Source organism: Anopheles coluzzii, chromosome 2, assembly GCF_943734685.1.
Source record: "Anopheles coluzzii chromosome 2, AcolN3, whole genome shotgun sequence".
NCBI lineage: Eukaryota > Metazoa > Arthropoda > Insecta > Diptera > Culicidae > Anopheles > Anopheles coluzzii.
The window spans coordinates 117,863,065-117,885,861 of record NC_064670.1 but is presented as its reverse complement, the minus strand read 5'-3'; the positions used below and the strand labels follow the sequence as shown (position 1 = coordinate 117,885,861).

Genomic DNA, 22,797 nt, shown 5'->3' with positions numbered 1-22,797 from the left:
TTTTCTTCTTCTTCTTCTTCTCGATGTAGACATCCACCAGACGAGGTAAAGCAGCATGCGAGGAATTGGATTAACTCTCTTTTTCAATAGATGCTTGTGGATGGGTCCAACGAGGTTCGGTTGAGCTATTTTCGGGAAGAGAGAGAGAGAGAGAGAGAGAGAGAGAGAGAGAGAGAGAGGAGGATTTTCGCTAAAATTACTTAGCCAACTTTGATGTAAATCCCAAGCAGCTTCTCATTTTTGGAATAGTTTCGCTATAAAAATAATCTCCAGCGTTAAGGGGTGGGAAATTTAAGGCGAAAAAGGTTAAAAAAAAATAACTCCAAACGCTCGCCTGCCAAGCGTGTCGTTCTGTGCCTTCCCGTGCGATAACAGTGTAAATGTCAAAAGTCATCCACAATATGTCACTTATCATTACCACCAAGCCACGCACGCCATCGCCGTTTGCGAGATTGTTCACCCGTTTCAAAGCTGTTCAGCCCGTCGCCTGGATCACCGTTTCACATGAACTGCCGCGGGGAGCGACCAGAAAACGCTCCACAGCCCATCGCATGTAACATGGAGTCGATGCTGGAAAATGTCGAAAATTCGCTCTCCTAAAATACCACCATACCTTGCAACTCGTCCGATTTGTGTCCGTGTGTATGTGTATGTCGGTGGAATGTATTACACTGCAGGAGTAGGACTTTCTACCTAAAAAAAAAAGGGAATGCTCTCCCGCCAAAGCAAACCGAACAAAAACGCCTCCGGCTGGCTTTTGTAAAATATTTTCTACATTTTATCTACAAATAACATCCCTTCCTTGTTCTACCACTACCGCCCTCCACTACTATCGCAAGAGTGAGATAGTGTTTGGGTGTGCGAGAAGTTGCCGAGTGACACATTCCCGGGGTGCAGGGTGCAATTTTCACCGTGTCTCGCTGTTCTACCACCACCATCATCATCATCATCATCCTTCCATTTAACGTGCGATAAAAGCCAACCAAACCGCCCGGAGCGGTTTGCGAGGAGCCACGGATCATAAAGGTACGCGTTGGCCTTTGTTCCCCCAAAAAGGATGCGAGGGCCAGGACAGGATGGGTGCGCGTGTTGCGACCCAACGTTACTAAGGGACCGGTAACTAAGTTTGCACATGTCGCGCCTACCGCGTACCTCTTCATGCGAACGGGTGGATGTCCCTGCTGCTGGCAGGGTTGGGCGTACTTCCGTGCGAGACTTTTCCCCGCACTGTCAGCTATTCCACTCCCCGTGTGTGGCACATTTGACATCGTTAACATCCTTACAGGAGGAACGTACCTAAACCCGCGCCAAACCGGATGAGCGCAAGAGCTGCGACAGCCGTCTCAATAGCCACCCTCTCCGATGCAAACTATGTTAAACTCGCAGCTCACATTTCTGCTACAATAGCGGTGTGGTGCGAACTGTAGATGGGGAGTAAGGATCGGGGGAAGAAAAAAAAACTCCACCAAAACCGTAGCAAAAGCCGGAAACCCGCTGTAATGCACCTGAGTTGACTTTCAGACATTACCTGAGGCTATTGGCACACGGCGGCGCATTGGATTGTACCCAGGTGGTTGGGTGTCTGTGTGGCATTTTGGAGAAGTTGAAGTGCTTCAAATACAACCCGTGGAAGGGGTTTTCACATTCCCACACCGATTGGCACTTGTGGGGAAATGAGACATTTTTGGTAGCAAATAGCAACATCCACCACGCTCTACATCTGTCAAATCTGACAGCTGTCAGATGGTGGCGCTTACAGGAGCGCATAATAGTTTGACCATTAAATCGCTTCTGAAACGTGTATTGGAGTTGCTGGTACCACGGTGCTCTCAAAACAGAATATCTGCTTTTTAGCCAAAAAGCTAACAATACACCGTTACAAAAAAGAAAAACTCACTCTAATCTCTACCAGGTACCGGTGCACACGTTTGCGGATTTTAACCATCCTCCACACAAATTCGTGTGCACAACGTTCTACCTTACCACGTCCGAGGTGATGCTGTGTGCACCGAGGTGCAATATATTGGTATGGCATTCAAGAAGGAAGCGCAGCTTCCACTCGGTGTGCATAAAATGCTTGCATCCGATGTATCCCACATGGTACGGAGATACCGAGTCATCCGAATCACGATCCGAGGTATGTGTGACCAGGGGTTCATGCGTCCGTGCGGACTTGAGACGTTCGTTAAACGACACACAGCCAACGTTCAGCGTAGGCTATAAGCTCACCAGAGCTCACACAAAGAGATGGGAGTGGGGCAAAACAGATGATGTATCATATCCAGGGTGACTTGGGAGGTAATTTCATGTTGTCCGTTACACATTGAAGCTGCATGCAGGTTAGGGTAGGTGCCCGGATTTGGAGCGTTCCTATGTCGATAAAGCCGTTCGGGGGATACACACGGTGAATCAACATCGTTTAGTGTTGGACAAATGCTTATCCGATTCGGCGAGACGTGGTGGAGACAACGTACCACGATCGTGTGTTCGACAACAATTTCAAAATTGCTACGACATCATCAGCAAACTTTGTCATTGCTTTTGCTGGTTTGCCACCGGGAAACGGGCATATCATGTTGGGGCTTGTAAAACCCGCAACTCTGTATGTACGCCCCGGCTCAATCATGTTCGAACTGGCTGTTCAATCGAGTGCCGAAACGGTTCACTAGGTTCAATAGTTAGTCATTAGTTGTCCTCAGGTTCTTTTCGTGTTGGTACTACTATTCAGAAGAGACAAAATTTCAACATCAAACCATTTCCTGCTGCCCTTCACCCAAACCTAAACCCCGGGAAGCAATTCTGGGCAATAAAAGCACCAATATGGCGTAGCAAAAGCAGTGAAATTGCACTTCAACGACTGGGCCCTGCAATCGGACCATTCGGACCTCACCAACACGCTTGGGAATATGATTTCTTTCGACAAAATGTCATCTCTACTTGTTCGGTAATGATCCGAGACCGGAGAATCCTGCTCCACTGGCCGTACCGTACCGTTTCCCATTACAACTGGTAGCCGAAAGGCTGGTGAAAAGTGATTTCAACTGAAACGACCATCAACTGGAACGCACTTTCAACGTTTTCCAATCGAACGCATGGTCGTGACACACATATACAGGGAGTGGCTTGTGCCGATTGCCATCTGCCTTTCACAGTTCTCACCCAGACTTGTACCCTGTAAAACGAGGATGCTTCACTTAAGCAACGCATTGGATGCGCTCGGTGTGTAGTAAAAACATCCCAAAATGCTGTTCCCGACCACTTTGCCCCCGTGCATGGCCACTATGGAAGGTTCTTCCATACTGATGAGACACTTCGTGCCCTTCGCACCGCCAGAGCAACATCAAATTTAATGGTAAACATCGTTAAAGTATCATTTTTGTAAGTCTATTTAATCCACAATAAAAACTGATGTTTACACAAGTTTTCCTCCCCGGTGGCGTAGTTTTTCGGGATGCCCGAGAGTGTGCCGGCGATAGTGTGTATGTGTGTGTTTGTGTACCGTACCGGTAGGACAGAGCTTTCGTCCTGGGAGGGGGAGGCAAGCTATAAAAGCGTTCCGTTTGGTGAGCTCGGAACGACGTCGGGTATCGTCATGGTCGGACACTTTGCGTCAGCCCCGAGAATTGGCTCCACCAGCTCGTATTGTATTTATTGGGAAGTGATTCACGAATCGTTTCACGCTATCGTCACATTTTAGAGACTCTCCGGGAAACACACACACACACACAGACAGAGAGTATTATTATGGTTGTGAGTGGTTTCCGAAGATGGAGATAGACCGGGAAGCTTTTTGCAATAACTCAGCATGGAGAAGCTTCGACAGAATCTCTCCCTCCACACGCAGTCTCGGTCTCCGTTTCGCTGGAAAACGAAGGAAGTGATGGAGGGATGCAAGTCCGGGAATTGTTATGGTTATTACCTTTTAAGCTCTTCAACTACTACTACTGGCACACTGTCGGGCGCATCCATTGCACTCTCGGCCGGTCGAGGGTGAAGAACATACGGAACTGGGGAGCGAGACTAGAGAAAGGCGCTCGGTTGACGGATCTTTTCCTTTGCAAAGGGATGTTGTGATTGAAAGGGAGTTGTTTTGTGGATGGGAGCGAGAACAAGCTGCAACATCAAGCTGATGAGGGAAAGCCCGAATTGGGTAATCAAAGAGTGCACTTAACGTCACACAAAGTGAACTCTTTTGATTGGGACAAGTTGGCAGAATGTTTTGTTGATTAAATTGGCGCTTGTTGTGAAAAGATGTTCAATGTCAAAATGAGTCATTGAAACAAGCGTTCTTGTTAAGTCTACATTAATTATAACAAACCACAGGCTTAAACTAACAGAAGAAAGCATTATCATGCGTAAAAAATAACAGTGAGAAGGTTAATTGGAAATTCATCAGATTGTTCTTGAGCTTGTTGTTAACCTTTCACCAGGACCTTCTCACAACTGCTTTTGAGTAAATCTTCTCTACTAATCCCGTTTTGGGATTCATAAAACCATTGCTCCTTAACCGTCGCCAACCATATGGGCAACTGATTATGAGCCTTCCCCCCCCCCCCTTTTCGTTCAGAATCCAGGGCAACGTCTAGGGTCTAACCCAAAACCCGAAGCTAATGCTACTTACTACATCCGGAGAATTGCTTCAGTCACTGATCGACTGGTTTGATGAAGGTTCAATAAATTATCAACCACTGACATTGGCTGTCCTAACCGAACCAGTCCAAACTAAAGCCGTAAAATCGATACACCTTTCGCTTTAGGTGCGACGGACGCACACGGTAACAGGATTTAGTTCCACCTGACGACCTAACAACCGGGAATCGGTAAGGTCGTCTTCAGGCATCTCCAGGAAGATCCTTTAAAGCACTCCTTTTCCATCGAGAGGCATCCTTCTTTGGTAGTGGACGTTAGCAACGAAAAGAAAAGAAATTGAAAAAAAGATCAAAAAGCAATAATACACCCACAGAATAGACATTCGGGAGAATCCAGGCAGGAATTTCGCATCACAACCGCTCTCTGCGCTGGCACTACTTTTACTTCCACTTTGCTCCAGTATGTTTGCTGGCAACCTGATGGTGCCGGTACCGGTGCAGTGAGGTAAACATTGCTTGACTTTTGATTATCTCTAATCGGCTTAGACCTGGGAATACCCGTAAGCATTTCCCTTGACAAGGCCGAGGAAACCCCTGCGTGACTCGGGCTTAGAGGGTAGTGGTAACGGGCTTCAGATTGCATGCACACATATCGTCAATTTCTGGGAAAGATGCATTCCGACCGGTTCCGATTGAGCTTCTGCTGCAGTGAAGTCGAGGGTTGCAGTGAATCGAGCATTGAATATCTTAACTAACAAGCCTCTCGAAAACTGGTAGTTAAGACTTAGAAAGAGCTTATAGAGCTAGTCTCACCGAACAGTGTACTGTGTGTGATCTAGTGCGCCACGCGCACTCCCTTACTGGTGACTTTGGCTCGTGCTGACTTTGCTGGAAAGTGAGCCCGGAAAATGCATTGAAATTGTAATCACCTTGTTACTGTTATTAGCTACCAGATTCGAAAACAAGAACACACATACACGCATAAAGAAGTACCCTTTATTTCAGGCTCAATATCCTTAAATTGATTCAAGCTTTCGGAGCTTCAATCCTGCCCGGCAAGCATCTTCTATTCGTAAAAGCTTAAGCTTCTGTTCCCAATCGCATGCCATCCTAGCACTTGGGTACCGTTTTTTTTCTGTATTCTCCTCCCAGTGATGAATTCAATTTAACCTTTTCCATCGTCACCGTATTTATTCACCATAGTGATTTGTGTGGGATGGGAAAAGAAGCTACAGTGCCATCCGGGAGCGTTTTGTCGTGAGTAATATGTTAAATTTATTGACATAATGCTCGGTACGGCGTGCCGACAGCTACCGAGCCATTGTTTGCAGCTTCTGTTGTTGTTGTCTTTCCGCTTCAATCCAGCCCAGAATGAGGACGTTTGCCTTCAAAATGAGCATAAATTGAGATACAATTCTACAGAAAGCAGCATCGAAACAAACGTAAACACACACACACACACACACACACACACACGCGAACGGTGCCAACGGGAGGCTTCGCTTTGGCACTTCGACGAAATTCCATCCGAAAATCATCTCGCTTGAAGCGCAAAGGTAGACCAAACATAAAGGGCGAGGCACAGCAGACCGTGCCCGGTTAAGTAACGTACACCGGGAATGGGTTTTGGTGCGTTACTTCTTGTTTGCTGAGTCGGGAAAGTAACAGTAACCGAAAGCTTGCGGCAAGGGGCCAAGCGCAAGGCTTCACCGGAAACGGCAACCCACACGGTCCGGATTTTTAGTCGTTCCGGTGTCGTTTTTTTTTTTCACCGACCTGCTCGATACCGATGTTTGGCGTTTGCATTTGGCGCAGTCTGAAAGGTTTCTTTCTGTCCGTTGAACGAAATTCGGGTTCAGTTCCTTTTGAAGGAGCGTATCCTGTGAGTGTGTGCTGCTACACATCCATTTATTATTCATTCATTTCCTAGCCGTGCTTTGCACTGTGCGCTTTGCTTGCTTTCCTTCTCTTGGGCTGTGCCGAGAGCGCCCTTTCCGATCGAGCGTCCTCCTCAGAACAGACGGCATGACGGCAAGGCTGGCCTTAAAAGAGATACCGAGCCACACCAACACACTTACCCACCGAGTCCGTCTTTTATCTCTACACGCTGCGCAGGGAAAAGCTTTCGCCGGCATACCCTGACAGCCAATTCCAGACTTTTTTCCCTCCTGCCTGTTGTTTCGCTAGAGCGATGCAGACGGGAAGGTTGTGTCAGATGGAAAAATGACTTCGAAAAATACACTCACCCTCCCGCCGTTCCATCCCCCAAGTGCTGGCTTATCACTGGAGTGAGTGGGGGGCGAAAGACGAGAGCTGCTATAAGAAGACGGAAGTGAACATAACTACAATCTTGTAAATGGTAATACGAACGAGATGTAACATGATTTTCGAACCACCGATGTGCTGCTTCTTTCGCTGTGCCGTCTTGAAGCGTCATGTTAAGAATTTTGGTTTCGATCCGTCCGTATTTTTCCCTCTATTTGTGTGTGTGTGTGTATGTGTTTTTGCCTTTCTTCTGCAGTATATATTTTATTCCTTCATAAGGAGGATGCTGCCAGCCAGCTTTTCCTGAGCGCGCGCTATGGCAACACCGGCCAGAACGGGAATCGTTTGAACCGAAACGATGAACCGCTCGGCTCCGCTTGCCAACGCGCTTGTCAGTGAGATTTGAATCTCCTTTGCCTCGCACAAGCGGCATATCGATTTTTTCCGCTGGAAAATCTTTTCCGCAAGATTTTTTCCTCTCCCCATCATCATCATCATCCCTGCCCTCCCCCCTTCGATCTGCTGCTGCTGTCTGCTTGGGCATCACATCGCACCGCATAACAGCATTTTGTTGCTGTTGTTGCGGAGCGTGAAGCGGATCAGAGTGGTAAAGATTTATTTCACCACTGTGAAGAGTCAAAGATAATCGAAACTGCCAATCGTAATTGAAATCTTCAGCTGCTTGAGCACACGAACGCACCGACACCACTATTTCCATCTTACGTTTCGAGCGGTCCTTGTTTACCGACTTCTTCGTACCAGGGCCAGTTTATTAATCTCGAGTAGAAAGTAATTTGTGTTGAAATAAGAAGGGAAAATTCATTCGATTTTTGCTGCTGTTGTTTGTTGCTGGTTTGAGCAGAATTGTAGTGCTAAAGTTGCCACTTGTACGGTTGTTTGTCACGATGCGACACGAACGAACGATCGTGTAACGCTCTATTCAGATGAAGGATTAACACCGTCGTCCAACTGTTTATTGCGATGCTGAAATATCTTCCAGTCACCCTCGTTCCCTCGCCCGGGCGCTCTTTAAAACATTTGTAAATGGAAATTGAAAATAAAACAATCATTCGTAATTAATTACATGCCCAACCATCATTCTCCTACCACAAGCTCTCAACCCTTTCGCGCCGGGCGCACCGTTCTGCGGCGCACTGTTGCATAATAAGAACTATTGACTGCAAAAACACGGCCACGCAGGGGATGGGAGGACACAGGGCTCGCAAAAATTTGCCACCTAAATCCAATTAAAACTTTCCATACTTTGTTTCGCATTCACGCTGCGGAAAATGCTGCCTGGCCCCTTCTTGTCCCATCCGTCATGGCGGTTTCCTTTCGCTGCCTTCAGGGCAGGATTGGTGTGATCGGATGGGTTTGGTCTGTATTCCACCGCACGCCCCATCGTCAAAGCAAACCCACCGTACGATATAAATAATCCTGATGAAAAATAGTGGTAAATACGCTTTCGTCCCTGTTGTTTTTTTTTTGTTGCTCGGCACCGTTTACAGGCTCCAAAACCGAAGGGAAAAGTTTGAGCGCATTGCAATACAGGAATCACTTGTTCTCTCGCTCTGATTTCGCTTCTGCTTAATGTGCTCGGGCGTTACACTTTATCGTGCATTCTTGCATTGTTTTATTTGTTCGTGTACTTTCGTGGCAAAAGTTTGTCAACGGGGGAGGGCGCCGACCGAAAGATACACGTCGAACGCGCTGAGGTGTGCGCAAGCACGCTGTTTGTTACTAGCAATCGGGTAATGCAATAAACGGCTGTCAGCATCACTCGCTCTGCTGGACGGTTATGAAGGACCTGTTTAATTAAATTACAAAAGCAGCATGGAGTGACGGTTACACGTTGAGGCTTTTAGACGGTGAATGTGCGTGAGGAAGATGACAGTGCACTGCAGTGAAAGTAAGTTCGTTGGGAAAGTAAGATACTCGTTAAATTGTAATATTCTTGGAACAAAGCCTTTTTGAATGATTTGACCATAGCCACTTTGAATAATAAAATCGCTATGCTTTGCATTCAATTCTTCAATATTGGTGCTAGAACCATGTTCGGGGGATATTTTAGGGTCTTTTTTCTTTGAGGATCATCTCCCACATGGTCTCCACGGTCGTCCAGACGCAAACAAGTGACTAAACAACATCTCTGTAACCCTTCATCCAGTCTATTTTGTTTCTAAGTTTGTTTTGAATAGACGGTCAAACTAAATATGGAGATTAAGTTCATAATCCGATATTTTAGTCAAATTATAATGTTAGTAGATCAAAGTCCTTCCAAATCAAGGGAGATTAGTTACTAAGACTACTAACGTTATTTTGTTGGTAGCACTGATAGCATCAATTTCAGAATATTTTTGGATTCCTAGAACTCAAATAAACGGCCTCAGCCGCAGCATAATATTGAATAAAATCCCTTCAAACCTTCTAAATTTGTATTCTATTTCATTTCCGTCTCAATTTGAGTCAAGTAAAGTCTCTTCATAGTGAACTTTGCCATAAAATTATGCTCTATTTCAATGTCTAAACAGCTCATTTAAATGAATATTCTTGCTTATATATTTCATAATAAAGAAGATATGCACAATCTTCTAGCTGTTGATACACTTTCAAACTGTCCAATATAACTCCTAATGCATCAAGTCTACAACTACTTCAACAGATCTATCTCTCATATTGATTAGTACCATCAAGACCAGCAATAGCAGAATAGCAGAAAACATCGCTTCCCTTTTGTGGAACAGAAATTAACCTCGGGTTTCCAAAAATAGATGGAATCCCTTCATCCTCCACAATCGATTATCTCTAGCCAGATTTCCCTCCAGATTGCTCGCCATACACAAGTGACATCCACACACACACACACACACGTGCTCCAGTTGTGTTACTGTGACCCAATCGACAGTACGCCAGCATCAGAACAGACCGACCCAATCGGAGCTCTCGTCTACAGTACGGGTTACGGCACCATCCGGGGCCACTACACACATCCTGGGGTAATGTGAATATCCTGTTTCAATATCCCCTTGTTTTCGGTGTGGATACTGTCCGAAGGGCTGCGCTAAACCTAGGGCTGAGCCCGCTGGCACCACGGGGTCACCAGTTGGTGGTATGGACACGAGAGAATGATTCGGATTTCCGGCGAATGGCGGGGATGGCGGTCCCGGGATCAAGATAGCTTTCCAATTTCAAACCATGATGCCTGTCGGTTGGTGTTGGTGGTTGGTCGAAAGGTGCGGCACACATTTAGCAGACACACAGGATACAGGTAGTACGGTGGTTAGCGTTGATTAATGCCACTGTGACATTCGAGTGCACGAGCGGGTGGTGAATGTTCCTGGAATTCGTGGGATGGGATTTTTAAAGGGAAATCCCGTTGGCCCTTTGGGATATTATCTGGATGTCGGTGCTAGTGAGCTTCGGCGATGTTTAATTATAGCAGAAAGAGCATCGTGTTGCAATTTTGTACTTTGACACAATCACTTTTTTATTAAAATGTTTAAAATTTCACTACTTCGACAGTATGTTGATTTCGCTAACTAACTAATGCGTTCCTGTTGGAGCTACTGCTCAGCCCTGGGTCGCCCGCAGTCTGGCAATTTCCGAATCCAGGAAGGCAGCATCAAAGTCCGGATCGTTCGGCGGGTTGGCACGGATGTCCTCGAGCTGCTTGATGACGTGCTCCGGTGCTGGGGGTTCCACGGGCAGATGAGCTCCCTGCGGCTGGAAACCGTAGTCATCGGCCACGTAGACAAGCGCAATGTTGGAACCGTCCGGAGCGGGGTAAGAGAAGTCCCCGGATGTACGGATACCGTCCGAGCTGCTCGCCTGCGCCCGAATACCGTTGCTCGTTTCAAACACGTAGTTGTACGAACCGTCGTCGTTGATGATCTGGTCCTGCTGGATCACGATGGCTTCACTGTCTGGGCCACCGCCGGGCGATGCACGGACCGCTTTCCTCGGCGGTGCCGCTGCGACAAGGCAGAGAACGAACCCGGCAAGAACGATCTGGAGAAAGGAAGGCAAAGGGGAATTCATAGAATAAGGAGGCAAACAAACCAGAACCAAAACCGGTAAACCAGTCCCAACGTTGCTTCCTCGATGAGTAAGCAAAATTCTGGATTCGAGGAAAAGTTTCCTGATTGCACCATGATGATGGGATGTTCTTACCGCTTTCGAATACATCTTGTGTGACTGTCTGTGGAACGGCTTTCGGCTGAATGTCCCCGGTGAGGTGAGATCGTTTGAACTGTAAACTTGCAAACAGCTGACTGATGACAACCAATCCTCCCGAGGACTCTTTTATATTCAAAGCATTGCCTGCAGAGGGGCGACAGCGAAAGTATTTGGCAAGTCAGCTTAGACCAACACACACGCGAACAAACAAAAAGTGCACCAGTATGCATCTCGTTATCTATTCGCCCGTTCGTATGTGTGTGTGTGTGCTTTTTTTTTTTTTTCTTCTCAAACGAGTTAGAGCGATTCAAAACATGAGATGTTTGATCTTTTACATTCGCATCTTTGATAGCGTGTATTCGCATGTGTGACCAACAAATGCGGGCGTAGACAAAGCTTGCCTGTTTTCTTTCGTGTTTTTTTCGGGAGAGAGTTTGTCATCTTCGCCGAAATTGGAGTCGATGCAAATGAGCCCCCACCGGTATTGGTACGAGTTCGATAACGAAGCGTCCTTGAAACGGTGGGTCAGTGTGATTTATCAAAAGGTATTATAGCTTCCCATCATTCTTTTTCTTCTGCTCTTGCAAAACACACATCTAGTCCCCCATTGAGGGAGAGCCACACTCGGTTCAACGAACCATCCGTTCGCCAAATGTCTCCGTTGGCTTCGTGCGGCTGTTTTTTTGGGAAGATTTTTTGGTGCTTCCACGTCCAACTGCCAACGTTTGAACGATATTAATGGACACATCGTTAGAAAGGTCAGTTCTGTGCACACTGTGAAGAGATTGCGTAGAACGGCGGAGCTTAGCAACTTGCCTAGGGCTGGGTGCAATCTTCGCATCAAACCGCAGCACCCCGAAACGGCCACAGCACCAAAAACGCCTATTAAGCAGTAAACGGTCGCCGGCACGGGACGGAAAGCTATAATTACATCGTGAATCGTTTGCAACACCCAGCACAACTCGGGCAGGGATTGCGGACGTTTGACTGACAACTATAGGGCATGAAGCACCACTAGCTAGCGGGCACTGTAGTACGGACCAAGTGCTGTTCTATATCGTCGGTGCGTCCGTTGCCGATTTATGTCAGCGCCTCACGCAAGCCCCGTACAGTTTGCGCCTGTCCGGTTTGACGTGAGGTACGGGGCCGGCTGTCCGTATTTTGGTTCATCATTAGATCAGGAAATGCACACACACATTAATACACACACATTCACACTTACGGTCACGTTTCAAACCGATATTGGTGTTTCGGGCTGTTTGACCTAAACCTTGGCAGGTCTCGCTGTTCGTTGCATTAGGTCGTTGTGAGTTAACGACAGTCGTTGTCGAGCCTGTGTTGCGTAAATTGAGGTCACCGCAATTAACCTGCGTATTTTGTGGCGGTGGACATCAGTACTATCTTGCTCACGATTTAGACGTAAGATTACTAATGCAACCATTTTCAGATAAGTGTTTGCTCCAAAAGATTCGTTTGTTATGCTTCAATTGGTGATCGAACGATTTTAAATATGAAATGGTTCTATTTTTGCTCATGAAACCTGTAAAAAATAGTAAATTGTTAAAAAAAAAGAAATAATCTTATATTATTAAATAATTTCAACTTAATTTCGTGCATGTTGAAATTGTTAAATTCAAATAATTACATGTTAATTATTACATTACATTACATTACATTTTACTCATTGTATCAGATGATTAGTTTTAAATGGGATGTCTTCGAGAAATGATGAAAAACTACGTTAAATACTATTTTATATTTGTGGAATAAAATATCCTTTCATTTCACGTCTTACTTCCTATCTTTTCTATTTGTTACCTTTATTTTGATGAGTAATTTATGAGGTATCATCAAAATTTTCACTTTTACCAATAGGGCCAACATATTATTAACTTATTTAACACTATGAACTCTATTACATAATTTACACAGGTTTTTTGTGTTTATTTTGCGAATACTTTTAACTGCTTTTCAATGTTATAATTTACATCGTTTTTATCGATTTAAAGATAATGTCAAAAATGAATATATGACACAATATATTTTTAATTATTATTAGTTTATTATTTTTAAATAATTATTACACAATACAATACGTTTTGGAAACATAATCCAAAATCTTGATAGTGCCTATAATATTTATACTTTAAAAAGAACGTAAAGTCCCATTTATCAAAACTACAATTTCTTATTACTTATTTACCATTTACTCACAAATGGACAATCCTCGATCCCATTTACAATCTAATCCAATCGTTCGAATTACAACAGCTCACACGCCAATTGGAAACCGTAAACGCCTAATTGACGCCCGGATGACGGATAGTACAGAGCAGTGCATCAATTCCCTGCTAACCGCCGGTACGCGTACGGTGTCATCAGCGTTATAAACGCTACCCAAATACGCCCTCCTGCCCACGGTAGATGATGGCCAGTTAGCCAGCACAGCCAAATGCCGAAAAATCGTTGCCATGTCACACCGTCCATGACTGACGGGATGCCGCGTCGTGCTTATCCGCATGCTGCGGGGGATCCTTCGGCCAGTCAAGTTTAGCAGGGAACCCTTGCGCAATGGATGGATGTCCCATGTTCAGTGGTTTTGTACCCGGTCCGGAATTTTCGATGGGTCTTACGCTCTCCCTTTCTCTCGCACACGCGCTAAATGCGATAATGAAGCTCCCCCAAAAGTGGCATGACTAATGAATGAAGGGCGACAATGGAAGAACGCGAGCCTCCGGTGGAAAGTTGCGGCAAAAGATTAAAAGCTTCCCACACTTGCGCTCGGTGCGCTCGGGATTCCAGCATGCCCGAGCTTGCTGCGGTTGACAGTGTAACACGCCACAGCAACCAATTTGATCCCCCCCCCCCCCCTGGACAGCGAAAAGGGAGTGTTAGTTGGACGCTGGATCACAAAACCGCACGACCACTGTTCGCGGGAGGCCGGAATATTCCCCCCCCCCCCCCCCACCATTGTCACTCACTAGCCCACCGTTCCCGTGCGCACTTTTACACGCAACGCAAGAACGCACAAACGATTCCGCAGCCAGCCGCGGCTGTGTGTCCGGTTGTTGTCTTCTGGTCCGAGCATAAATTAATCACATTTATCTCATCGCTTTTCATTTTCATCACAATTGTCGTCGTCGTCGTCGTCGTCGTCCTTGGCGTCAGCGTCCATCGGGTGACAGCGCCCGCTGTTTGTCCGGTGGTAAATGGAAAAGCTATTTTCGCGATAACACAAACCTGATTCCCGAGTGGATGAGAATGATGTCCCTTCGCGTACCGAGTTTGACTTCTTTTTTTATTCTTTTTTGTCACCCGCCCCGCGCAAAAGGACAGCTTCGCCTCACGAGATGAGATTTTAGCCTGCTGATCTGGGCTTGTCTCGCGCCCTGATTCCGTTTTGCTGGCCAGAACTGCCAGAAGCTCCCGGGGCTGGTGAAGAGTTTGCGTTTTGATGATGTTTGTCCCTGTAGCCCATTTTGTGTTACATTGAGCAAAGAAGAACAAAATAAAAACAGAGGCAAGGAAACAGATTTTCAGTTCGTTTGCTTGTTAGGGGCTTTTTTGTGCGGCTCTTCCATGTTTTCCTCCCCGTTGTTTGTAAGTGCCCTTCGGGTGGTTGGATTTTAGCTTCATTTCGTTTCCGTCGTTTTGCCGACCCTCGGAACGCGTGACTGATGGACGCAAACAAACACCGACCGCAAACAATGCCCGGAGACTAAATTTCTTATCACATTTCATTCACCGGGTGCACGGTGGCGGTCCCCCCCCCCCCCCTGCGCCCCCTGGCGATGGAAAATTCAACTCGTCGCACAATCGCCCCGGAAGCAACTCGTAGCGAAAATGCTGAAACGCTGATGCCGCCATGATGATTGTGACCCGTGCAGCTGGCAACCGCTGTCGCCGGGTGACATTTCACTTTGATCCTAGCCTGCCTTTACCTGCGGCGGTGTGTCCCCGGGCGGGTCGAACGGCCACCAAAATTCCCTATCATTATCATTCAATTTTAAAGTTGGGGCTTGTGTCCGCTATGCCCATCGCGATAGCGCACTTTGGCAGTACAAACGAGTGGGCAATCGTCTCGTTTTGACGGTCAGCTGTAATTGAATGTTTCGCTTCACCGGGAATGTGGCAAATTTTAGGAATGGCCAGACCCTACTCTCGATGGATTGGATAAAAATTACACGTTTACTTCTCTTGCCATCTCACCAGCGCCGGAGCTTGAAGTGGTCGGACTGCTCAACAGAAGTCAGGACATCAAGAAAAGGAAAATGCCCCGCTTCAAACAGCATGGCACTGTTGGCGGATTTCCATCTAAATCATCCACCGCGAGCAATCAATCGTGACTGGTGGAGTTGCTGTAAAGGAAGGGAGAGACGTTGCGCCTCCAAACACGTCCCCTTCGGTTGCTCACATTTCAATTACAAATGCTGACTGCTTTTGTTCGCCCGAAGTTTTGCCCGAAGCTTCGAGTTCGCTGTGAAGTGGCGACAGCTAAATTTAAATGTCGTTGGAAATGGAGCATCCGCACCGTTTTGCGAGAAACGACAGCATTGTTTCGCGCAAAGTATGGCGTGAATAGCTTTTCGACCAAACAGTTAAAGTGCGTTCTGTGCAATCGTTCGGTGAAGAAAATAATTGGATTGGAGGGCACAAGGGCAGCAGCAATTCGGCCATCTCAATTACGGCAAGATTAATTGCGTTCCGAAATGTCAAACGGTACGCAATGGTTGTTCCTTTTTTAAAGCTGTTCAGTTTAATGATTGTCTGAGATAACGGCAAGACAGAGGGAGTCAGAGAGAGGCAGAGCATACGACCTATTTCAATACCGTATACTCTCGCACACACTGGCAAGGTCTTTTGAGGTCTGCTCGCCGAGATCGTTTAGAATAATCAGATTAATGTCAATTTAAGGATTGTTTGTAGCTTTGCGCAATAATCACATTACTGCTTCCCTGGTGCGCATTCCTTGTGGATCTTTAGTCGATTTTTTTGGTTTTGGTTGCCCGGAAGATCCCGGAAGATAAGGATCCTAATTTTTTCTGCTGTTGTGAATAGCAACGGAAGGACCCAACTTGTGGCTGTGTAAAACTGTTCGACGAAACGCTTAAAAAAACACCAAAAAGCCTGCCGAAAGTTAGTCGTTGTGGTTTAAAATTGAATAATAGATAACATAAAAAAGCCATCGACCGTCGGAGCATCAGCAGGACAAAAGAACGAAAGCCAAAAAGCCTCCCGGTGCGGTGGGATTGCACAAAAAATTATCTCGGTCACTTGTGTCAACGCAATGCGAGGAGCAAATAGCCTGAAAAGCTTACCTAAAGTTGTTTCGTTTGATTTGCTTCCTTTCTATTTGCCTCCTGTTTCCATGCTGTTACTGAAGACCATAACGAGCTAATATGGTGTTTGAAAAAACAACCCTCTCACACAAAACAAGACTCTTGTGCATGTCCTTTTAACCGCAAGAATTGGGTTTTGTTAAACCCACGGCTATCTTGGTCAATGTCCGTTACATTCTTTGCGTGGTAGTGAAGAGGGTAGCAAAGGGTGCGAGTAGCTGCAGAAGAAAAGCTTGTCTTCGCCGCTCTAGTTAGGTATGCGGGAGGCAGTATTTTCAGTAAGTGGTCTTAAAACATCTTAATTATAGTTTTTAACGATATTTTAAACAATAATATGCGTAAAGAATTTCAGTCTTTTTCGAGAAAAAATAAATGAAACCTATGGGAAAAAAATCAAACATTCGTAAGCTTACCTTTCTATCGACGCAAATATTCAGTATTGGTCTACATTATTCAAATAGTAGTCCACAAGTTTTTGGTTAGTACATCGCATAATTGACATAAAATGAACAGCGAAATGTCAAACCTCACTTGAAAATACCCCTGATTGAAAAAGTTCAACTCACCCAGCACTTTTTTATGCTCGGAAGTGAACGATACAATCATGGTCCTCGTACTAGAGCTTGGCCAGCAATTTTATTAGCCTTCAACAACAAAGATCTGTCGCACAATCAAATCCGTCACCGTCTTAACGCCTTCCCAGGGAGGCGTTTTAAGCGCAACACCTAGCCTTCAGCCGTCAACTACAGTGCTGGGGGGACAACAAAACACTCCAACATACACAGCACTGCATTGGTTTGCCATTTGCGCTGCTTCTCGCAACAGCCATCATCGAAGCATGTTAATTAATTTTACCCTCGACTCAACTTGCGTTGACAAACACATCGCAACGGCACACAAACCACGGCAACGGAGACAAACGGTGCGGAACGGTGCCTTCTGCGAACGGGCTAAAACCCCTTTATGGCGTCGCATCAGCTTCAAGCACTCGGTAAAACAGTGCCTGGCTCCGCTGCAAGGGATGCACTTTAATATTTAATGAAAAATTGTTTCACCATCCAACAGGAACAGGAAGAGTTCAATGCGGGCCGGGTGTACGGTTCAAGACGTTGAAATTCATGAGATGTAGTGTGCGCGCTCGTCTGCAGCATGAACGATCGTGAACGGTGGCTATCGCTCTCTCGTACGCCACCGGCAGCCTGGCTCCTCCTCGCCATGCCCTTTCCCCGATGCCGGTGCGCCGTCTGGTACAATCTCTGGGACCTCATCCCGTTGTTCGCCCAGCGTAGACAATCGTGCAGCCATTGGTTTTCGAACAGCGGTTCCTTTCTTCCTTTCTTTTGCCGCTCCATTTTCCCGGCTACAGCCAACGGTAGCGACAAGCTGTCTCGTCGAATACACGAACATCCAATTGGCGGAGGGGATGCAGCGTTCGTAAGGCAAAAGCTGGTGCTTCGCTCCTGCCATCCCTTCTGTGTGCACTCTTCCCAGGACGGAACATATCTCCCAACCAGACCAGCGGGAAGCAGACACCAAATGGCATGAAATAGTTTCTGACGTGCCTTGGGAGACTTCTTTTCTTCCTTTTTTTCGCCGCGTCGTAGTTTCGAGCACACTGAAGCAGCAACTTCAAGGATGATGCATCCGGCTAACAACCCGCGACGTGTTGGCCAGTATCGTTCGAACGCATGGCTTGTTCGCCAACTGGCACAACCTTTTACTGTGTGTATGTGTGAGCATCTTTGTACCAATGTGTGTGTGTGTGTGTGTGTGTAAAATATTATCCTCACCGGAACATTGTTCGGGTGCATCATCACCCGGTTTGCCTTAGCCAGCCTACATCTTCTGTTCCCCTTTTTCTCGTCCGATTTCTGTTGGACCGTATAAACGAAGGAAAAAATCGCCCTTCGCGCCCCAAGTCTCTTTGCCAGGCTGGGCGTTTTCTAAGACCCACCACACTCAGAGCAACAAAAAAAACTGAAACCAACCATCTTCCCATGAAGAAGGTTGTAAAATTGTCGACCGGAAATTGTGGCCTCAGCGCTCGTTCGTTCGCTTCCTTTCCCGCTGATTGCGCGCCGTTGTGATTGTGACCAGCGTCTGTTTGTGCGGTAAGCTCACCCGGTGTGTGTCTCTGTGTGTGTATGTGTGAGGTTCTATAAACAGTTTCATAAAATTTTATCAATAGCACCAAATCTATTTCCTGATCTGTCAGCGGCAGGAGCGACTAACGCTGGCCCGGTTCTTTTTTTTCACCCCTCCGTGCGCACTGTGCCATTTTGTTTGTGGCCCAGCACGGAACAACGAAGGGATATTTCAAGTCAATTCGGGACGTGTTTGGTCGTACCTTCCTTCACCTTGCTCGGGTGATTCCTGCTGTCCGGATTTGCACGGGATTCACACCGCGAGCAGGTGGGAGCTATGGGCAAGGCAAGTTGAGTTGTTCGAGCTGGAAAATATCCTGACGGTAACACTTTTCAATTGAACCGCATTTTTCTGGTTGGTTACACGGCCCGCATGGGTTTGTGTGTGTGATGTGAATCATGAACGGCTTTCCCTTCCTGGTTTCCATTTTAATTCTGCGATATTGTACCAGTAATTCAAACATTAACGAAGCTGTCAATAAGATGCTTACCATGTGATGCGTGAAGGGAAATGGGAAAATTGAAGAGTTGTATTTCTGGGAAAATGATTCAAACATTGCTCCATCATTAGTTGAACCATCAACATCAAAAGCATCCAGCTGGAAACAAGCTTTCAATTTAGTATTTTTACCTCAAACTTCTCGCTCACACACAATTTTCTTTAATTTCTATATCATAAACATTTTTTGTGCTCATCCACAACACAAACTCCATCCAATCCAAAGCCAGCGAAAGAACGATTCTTCGATTGCGCTCGCTTTTTCTTGCACCTTCTGCGGGATCAACGTTCCGCTGTTCAGAAACACCGCTGATTGGCAGACAGCTTTCCAACTCGTCCCCTGTCACCGAGTTTGCGTTCATCCTTTATTTCGTGTATAACCATCTTGGCTCCACAAAACGGTAATACTACGCGAATGGATGGATTCTGAAGGTTCGGGAAGTCGGAAGACATTGCACGTCGTCCATAAGGCGACCTGTGCACAGCATACGCTTAGTCGTGCGCTTAGTGGAAGCTGCCACCAGCTGCCACAAAAAAAGAAACGAAGCAAAACAGCAAGAAACCAAGCACAACAAATCCTCCCAACTTTCATAATTGAAGCAAACGGCAGCAGGCAGCACCGGAAATGAAAATCGTGAGATGCCACTCTTATTGGCTGGCCACCGAACCACAAACGGGGAAGAAATAACCTCAACACACATCTCGCACGAGGAACTTCGGCAACCTGAATGATGATGACGGTGATGATGGTGCGATGCTTGTGCACAGCACACGGTCCAACGGAAAGAAGGCAAGAAAACTCGCTTGCATCCTATCGATCCCTTCCTGCTCTGAGTGTTTCGTGCACCTCCACTACCAGCCCATGATCGATTGATTAAAGGAAAACACTTTTCGGCATCAGCGCAGTGGCAGCACCCCGAAATAGTGCGAAACGGGAGTGCACAAAAAGAAGCGGACGCCAGGAAAGCTGCTGCTTGCCATGAACGGTATTGCGGTTATGCTACGTGGTCAGTTCCGGTCGCTGTGTGTGTATGTGTGTGTGTGTGTGTGTGGGGTGGGGGGGGGAATGGTATTTCAGTTTTTGCGTCCATCTTTCTTCAGGAGAGTTGCAAGCAGAGTGAGTGCAATTGATGAACTTTTCCCAACTTTCCCCACACATTCTCTGCTTATCCTCTCCCTCCCCTACAACCTTCAAAACCGTAGGGTGCCTTTGCCTTTTGCAAACGCGCACTATGAAATGTGTTCACTCCGGTTCTATTTACCCACTCCGCTGATACTGCAAGCGGCAGGGAAAAAGTTTAGCGCACGTCAGGGAATTTGCTTCTTGCCCTCTTTTCCACTCCGCTTTCGCTTAATAGAAATCAACGCCATTTGATGTGCTGGCGGTGGTGGTCTGCAACTCCACAGTGATCAGGTACGATGAAAACTAATAAGCAGAATGAATTTATCGATACTTTCGGCTCCCTTATTATTGGTTGTGATGATGTTTGGCGTTAGCAGAGTTTTGCAACTGACTGGCTGGTGGCATAAATACTACACGTTTCGTTCACATCAAACAGGTTCATTTGTGGGTCTGACCTGGGTCTGGGATTTGAAATGGAGAGCTTGGATTTGTAGCTTTTTGATTAACGTTTTTCGGTTCGTTTTAGTGCTTGGTACGAGCGCGGAACAGTTCGCTTGGTTTATTCAGAGCATTCTCGATGGGGAAAATTGCAATTCTTTATAATATAGATAATGTTCTCCATTAGCATTTCAGTCAAAATTTTGTTTAAAAACAACTCATGCAATGAGAAATCCAAATAGAAGAAGGTTTCTCCAATTTGGATAAATGAAATTTGGACCAATAAATGAAATCCACAACAAAATTAATCACGAATTTCAACATGCGAGTATGAAAGAAGTATCTAATATATTTAAGACAACTATTTTTTGAAAACGGAAGAGAGAATCTTTTGTTATGTTTGAGGTGTTCTTTAAACAAATAATGGGGTCTTTCACGATACTAGCCAGCTTTTTGATACGGAGTTTGACAGTTGGTGGCTGAAATCATGTCAACACTCCATACAAAACCGCACACACAACTAACCTGCGATTTTCAGCCTCGATTATTTCAGCCTAAAAGCTAGCATATGATTCGAGTACCTGCTCGAACAAGTATCAAAACAAGGTGGCGTATTTCATTCATCCCAAGGTGCATTAAAGAGATCTTAATCTAGAATCTTAAGCCGGTCTCGTAGTACAGTCGTCAACTCGTACGACTTAACAACATGCCCGTCATGGGTTCAATCCCCAAATAGACCGCGCCGCCATACGTAGGACTGACTATCCTGCTATGGGGGGGAATCAATTAGTCACTGAAAGCCAAGCCCACAAGTGGGTACAGGCAGGCCTTGACCGACATCGGTTGTTGAGCCAAAGAAGAAGAAGAAGAAGAATCTAGAATCAAAGCGTATGTATACCAAGTGGTCTCGTCCCGTATAGTTTGTTAACTAATATATGTCAACTAATATTATACCCACTTTGATAGCTGCTCGAAAACTGCTATACTATGCTAACAGCTGACATTTCAGCCTACAGTCTTGAAAAGGAAAACAAACCAATGTCATTGAAATCCTTACAAATTTTGAATTTGTTATAATCTTAAATTTATCATATTTGAGCTACTATTCAATGTTTCCTCCCATGTTGTGTACATCTACTGAAATAATATTTTCTTTTTTCGGCATCTGCACTCTCCAAACGTTACTCAATGAATTCTGACCATTCAATGATTTCTTCGAATCTCATCCTCATCAACCCGCCAACAGTGTGCAAACTATTCGACAAGGTAACTCTACTAAAACCCTTTTATGCAAAACCTAATTTTCGTCAAACCTCACGCACTCATGCGTGAAAGCGTTCCCACGAATTATTCAAAGTACAACTCACACTATACGCAGCCCATTTATTAGTAAATAATCGATCCAAACCCAGTGTGTGTAATCACAACTAATTATCCCCAAACCATAAACATATACACCTACCCTGCACTTGCACTGGATGCCAATGGAAACAAAATATCCGTCCCCGTTCTGAAATCAAATAAACGATCCATTACCTCTACCCGGCTGGGGTTACATTTCTCGTACACGCGTTCGAACTACACGGCCCCCATTGGTCGCCTGCGCCATCCGGTGTTCCGTTACGCCGCGTTGAATTTCGAACCCCTTGCGCAACGCACCTGCTGGATTGGCCGGATGCCTCTTATTTGCCGGTTCATCAATCAGAGAACAGCCACGGCTCCCGGAAGATTCAATTTGCCAAATCAAACGCCAAATTTTACAATCCAAATCGATCAGCAAACAAGCACACCGGACGACAACGATACACGCACAAGCGCACCACACCCCGTGTTTCACCTTCCGCTGCTCGGCCAGAAAAAGAGCGACACGCATTTATCTTGTTTTCCCGCGCCGTACGAAGGTAGCAGGGGAGGGTTTGGCAAAGCCACACACTGATATCGTAGTCAAAACAAAACCACTACACCCCAATCCAAACACCAAACATTGAGAATTTTTGGTGGGGCGAAGAGGACCCGGAAAGTGAAGAGAGGCATCGAGTGAAACCTGACCCTCTGTGTGCGCCGTGTGGACGCGTTGCGTTCGGGAGCCTCGAAATCCCAGGACCGCTATTGCCTGCTGCCTGCCTGGCCCATGCTGCCGTGTCACATGAAGCGTGATCTGAGAGTGAGCATAAATTTTAACCGTCCCTTTTTTGCCAAAGGATTGTCCCCTTTCGAACTGGGT

General features: G+C 46.1%; 2 protein-coding genes across 4 annotated transcripts in view; one reads left to right on the top strand and one right to left on the bottom strand.

Moving 5' to 3' along the window:
- Nucleotides 1–22,797, top strand: part of LOC120952266 (Krueppel-like factor luna) — a 273,069-nt gene that overhangs the window by 207,655 nt on the left and 42,617 nt on the right. The gene's annotated exons all lie outside the window — the stretch shown is intronic.
- LOC120952269 (cuticle protein CP14.6-like) lies at nucleotides 9,204–12,562 on the bottom strand. Its single transcript, XM_040371508.2, has 2 exons — nucleotides 11,025–12,562; nucleotides 9,204–10,862 (listed from the first exon to the last, which is right to left on the bottom strand). The coding sequence occupies exons 1-2, from the start codon at nucleotides 11,037–11,039 to the stop codon at nucleotides 10,425–10,427; spliced, it is 453 nt and encodes a 150-aa protein (XP_040227442.1). The 5' UTR covers nucleotides 11,040–12,562; the 3' UTR covers nucleotides 9,204–10,424.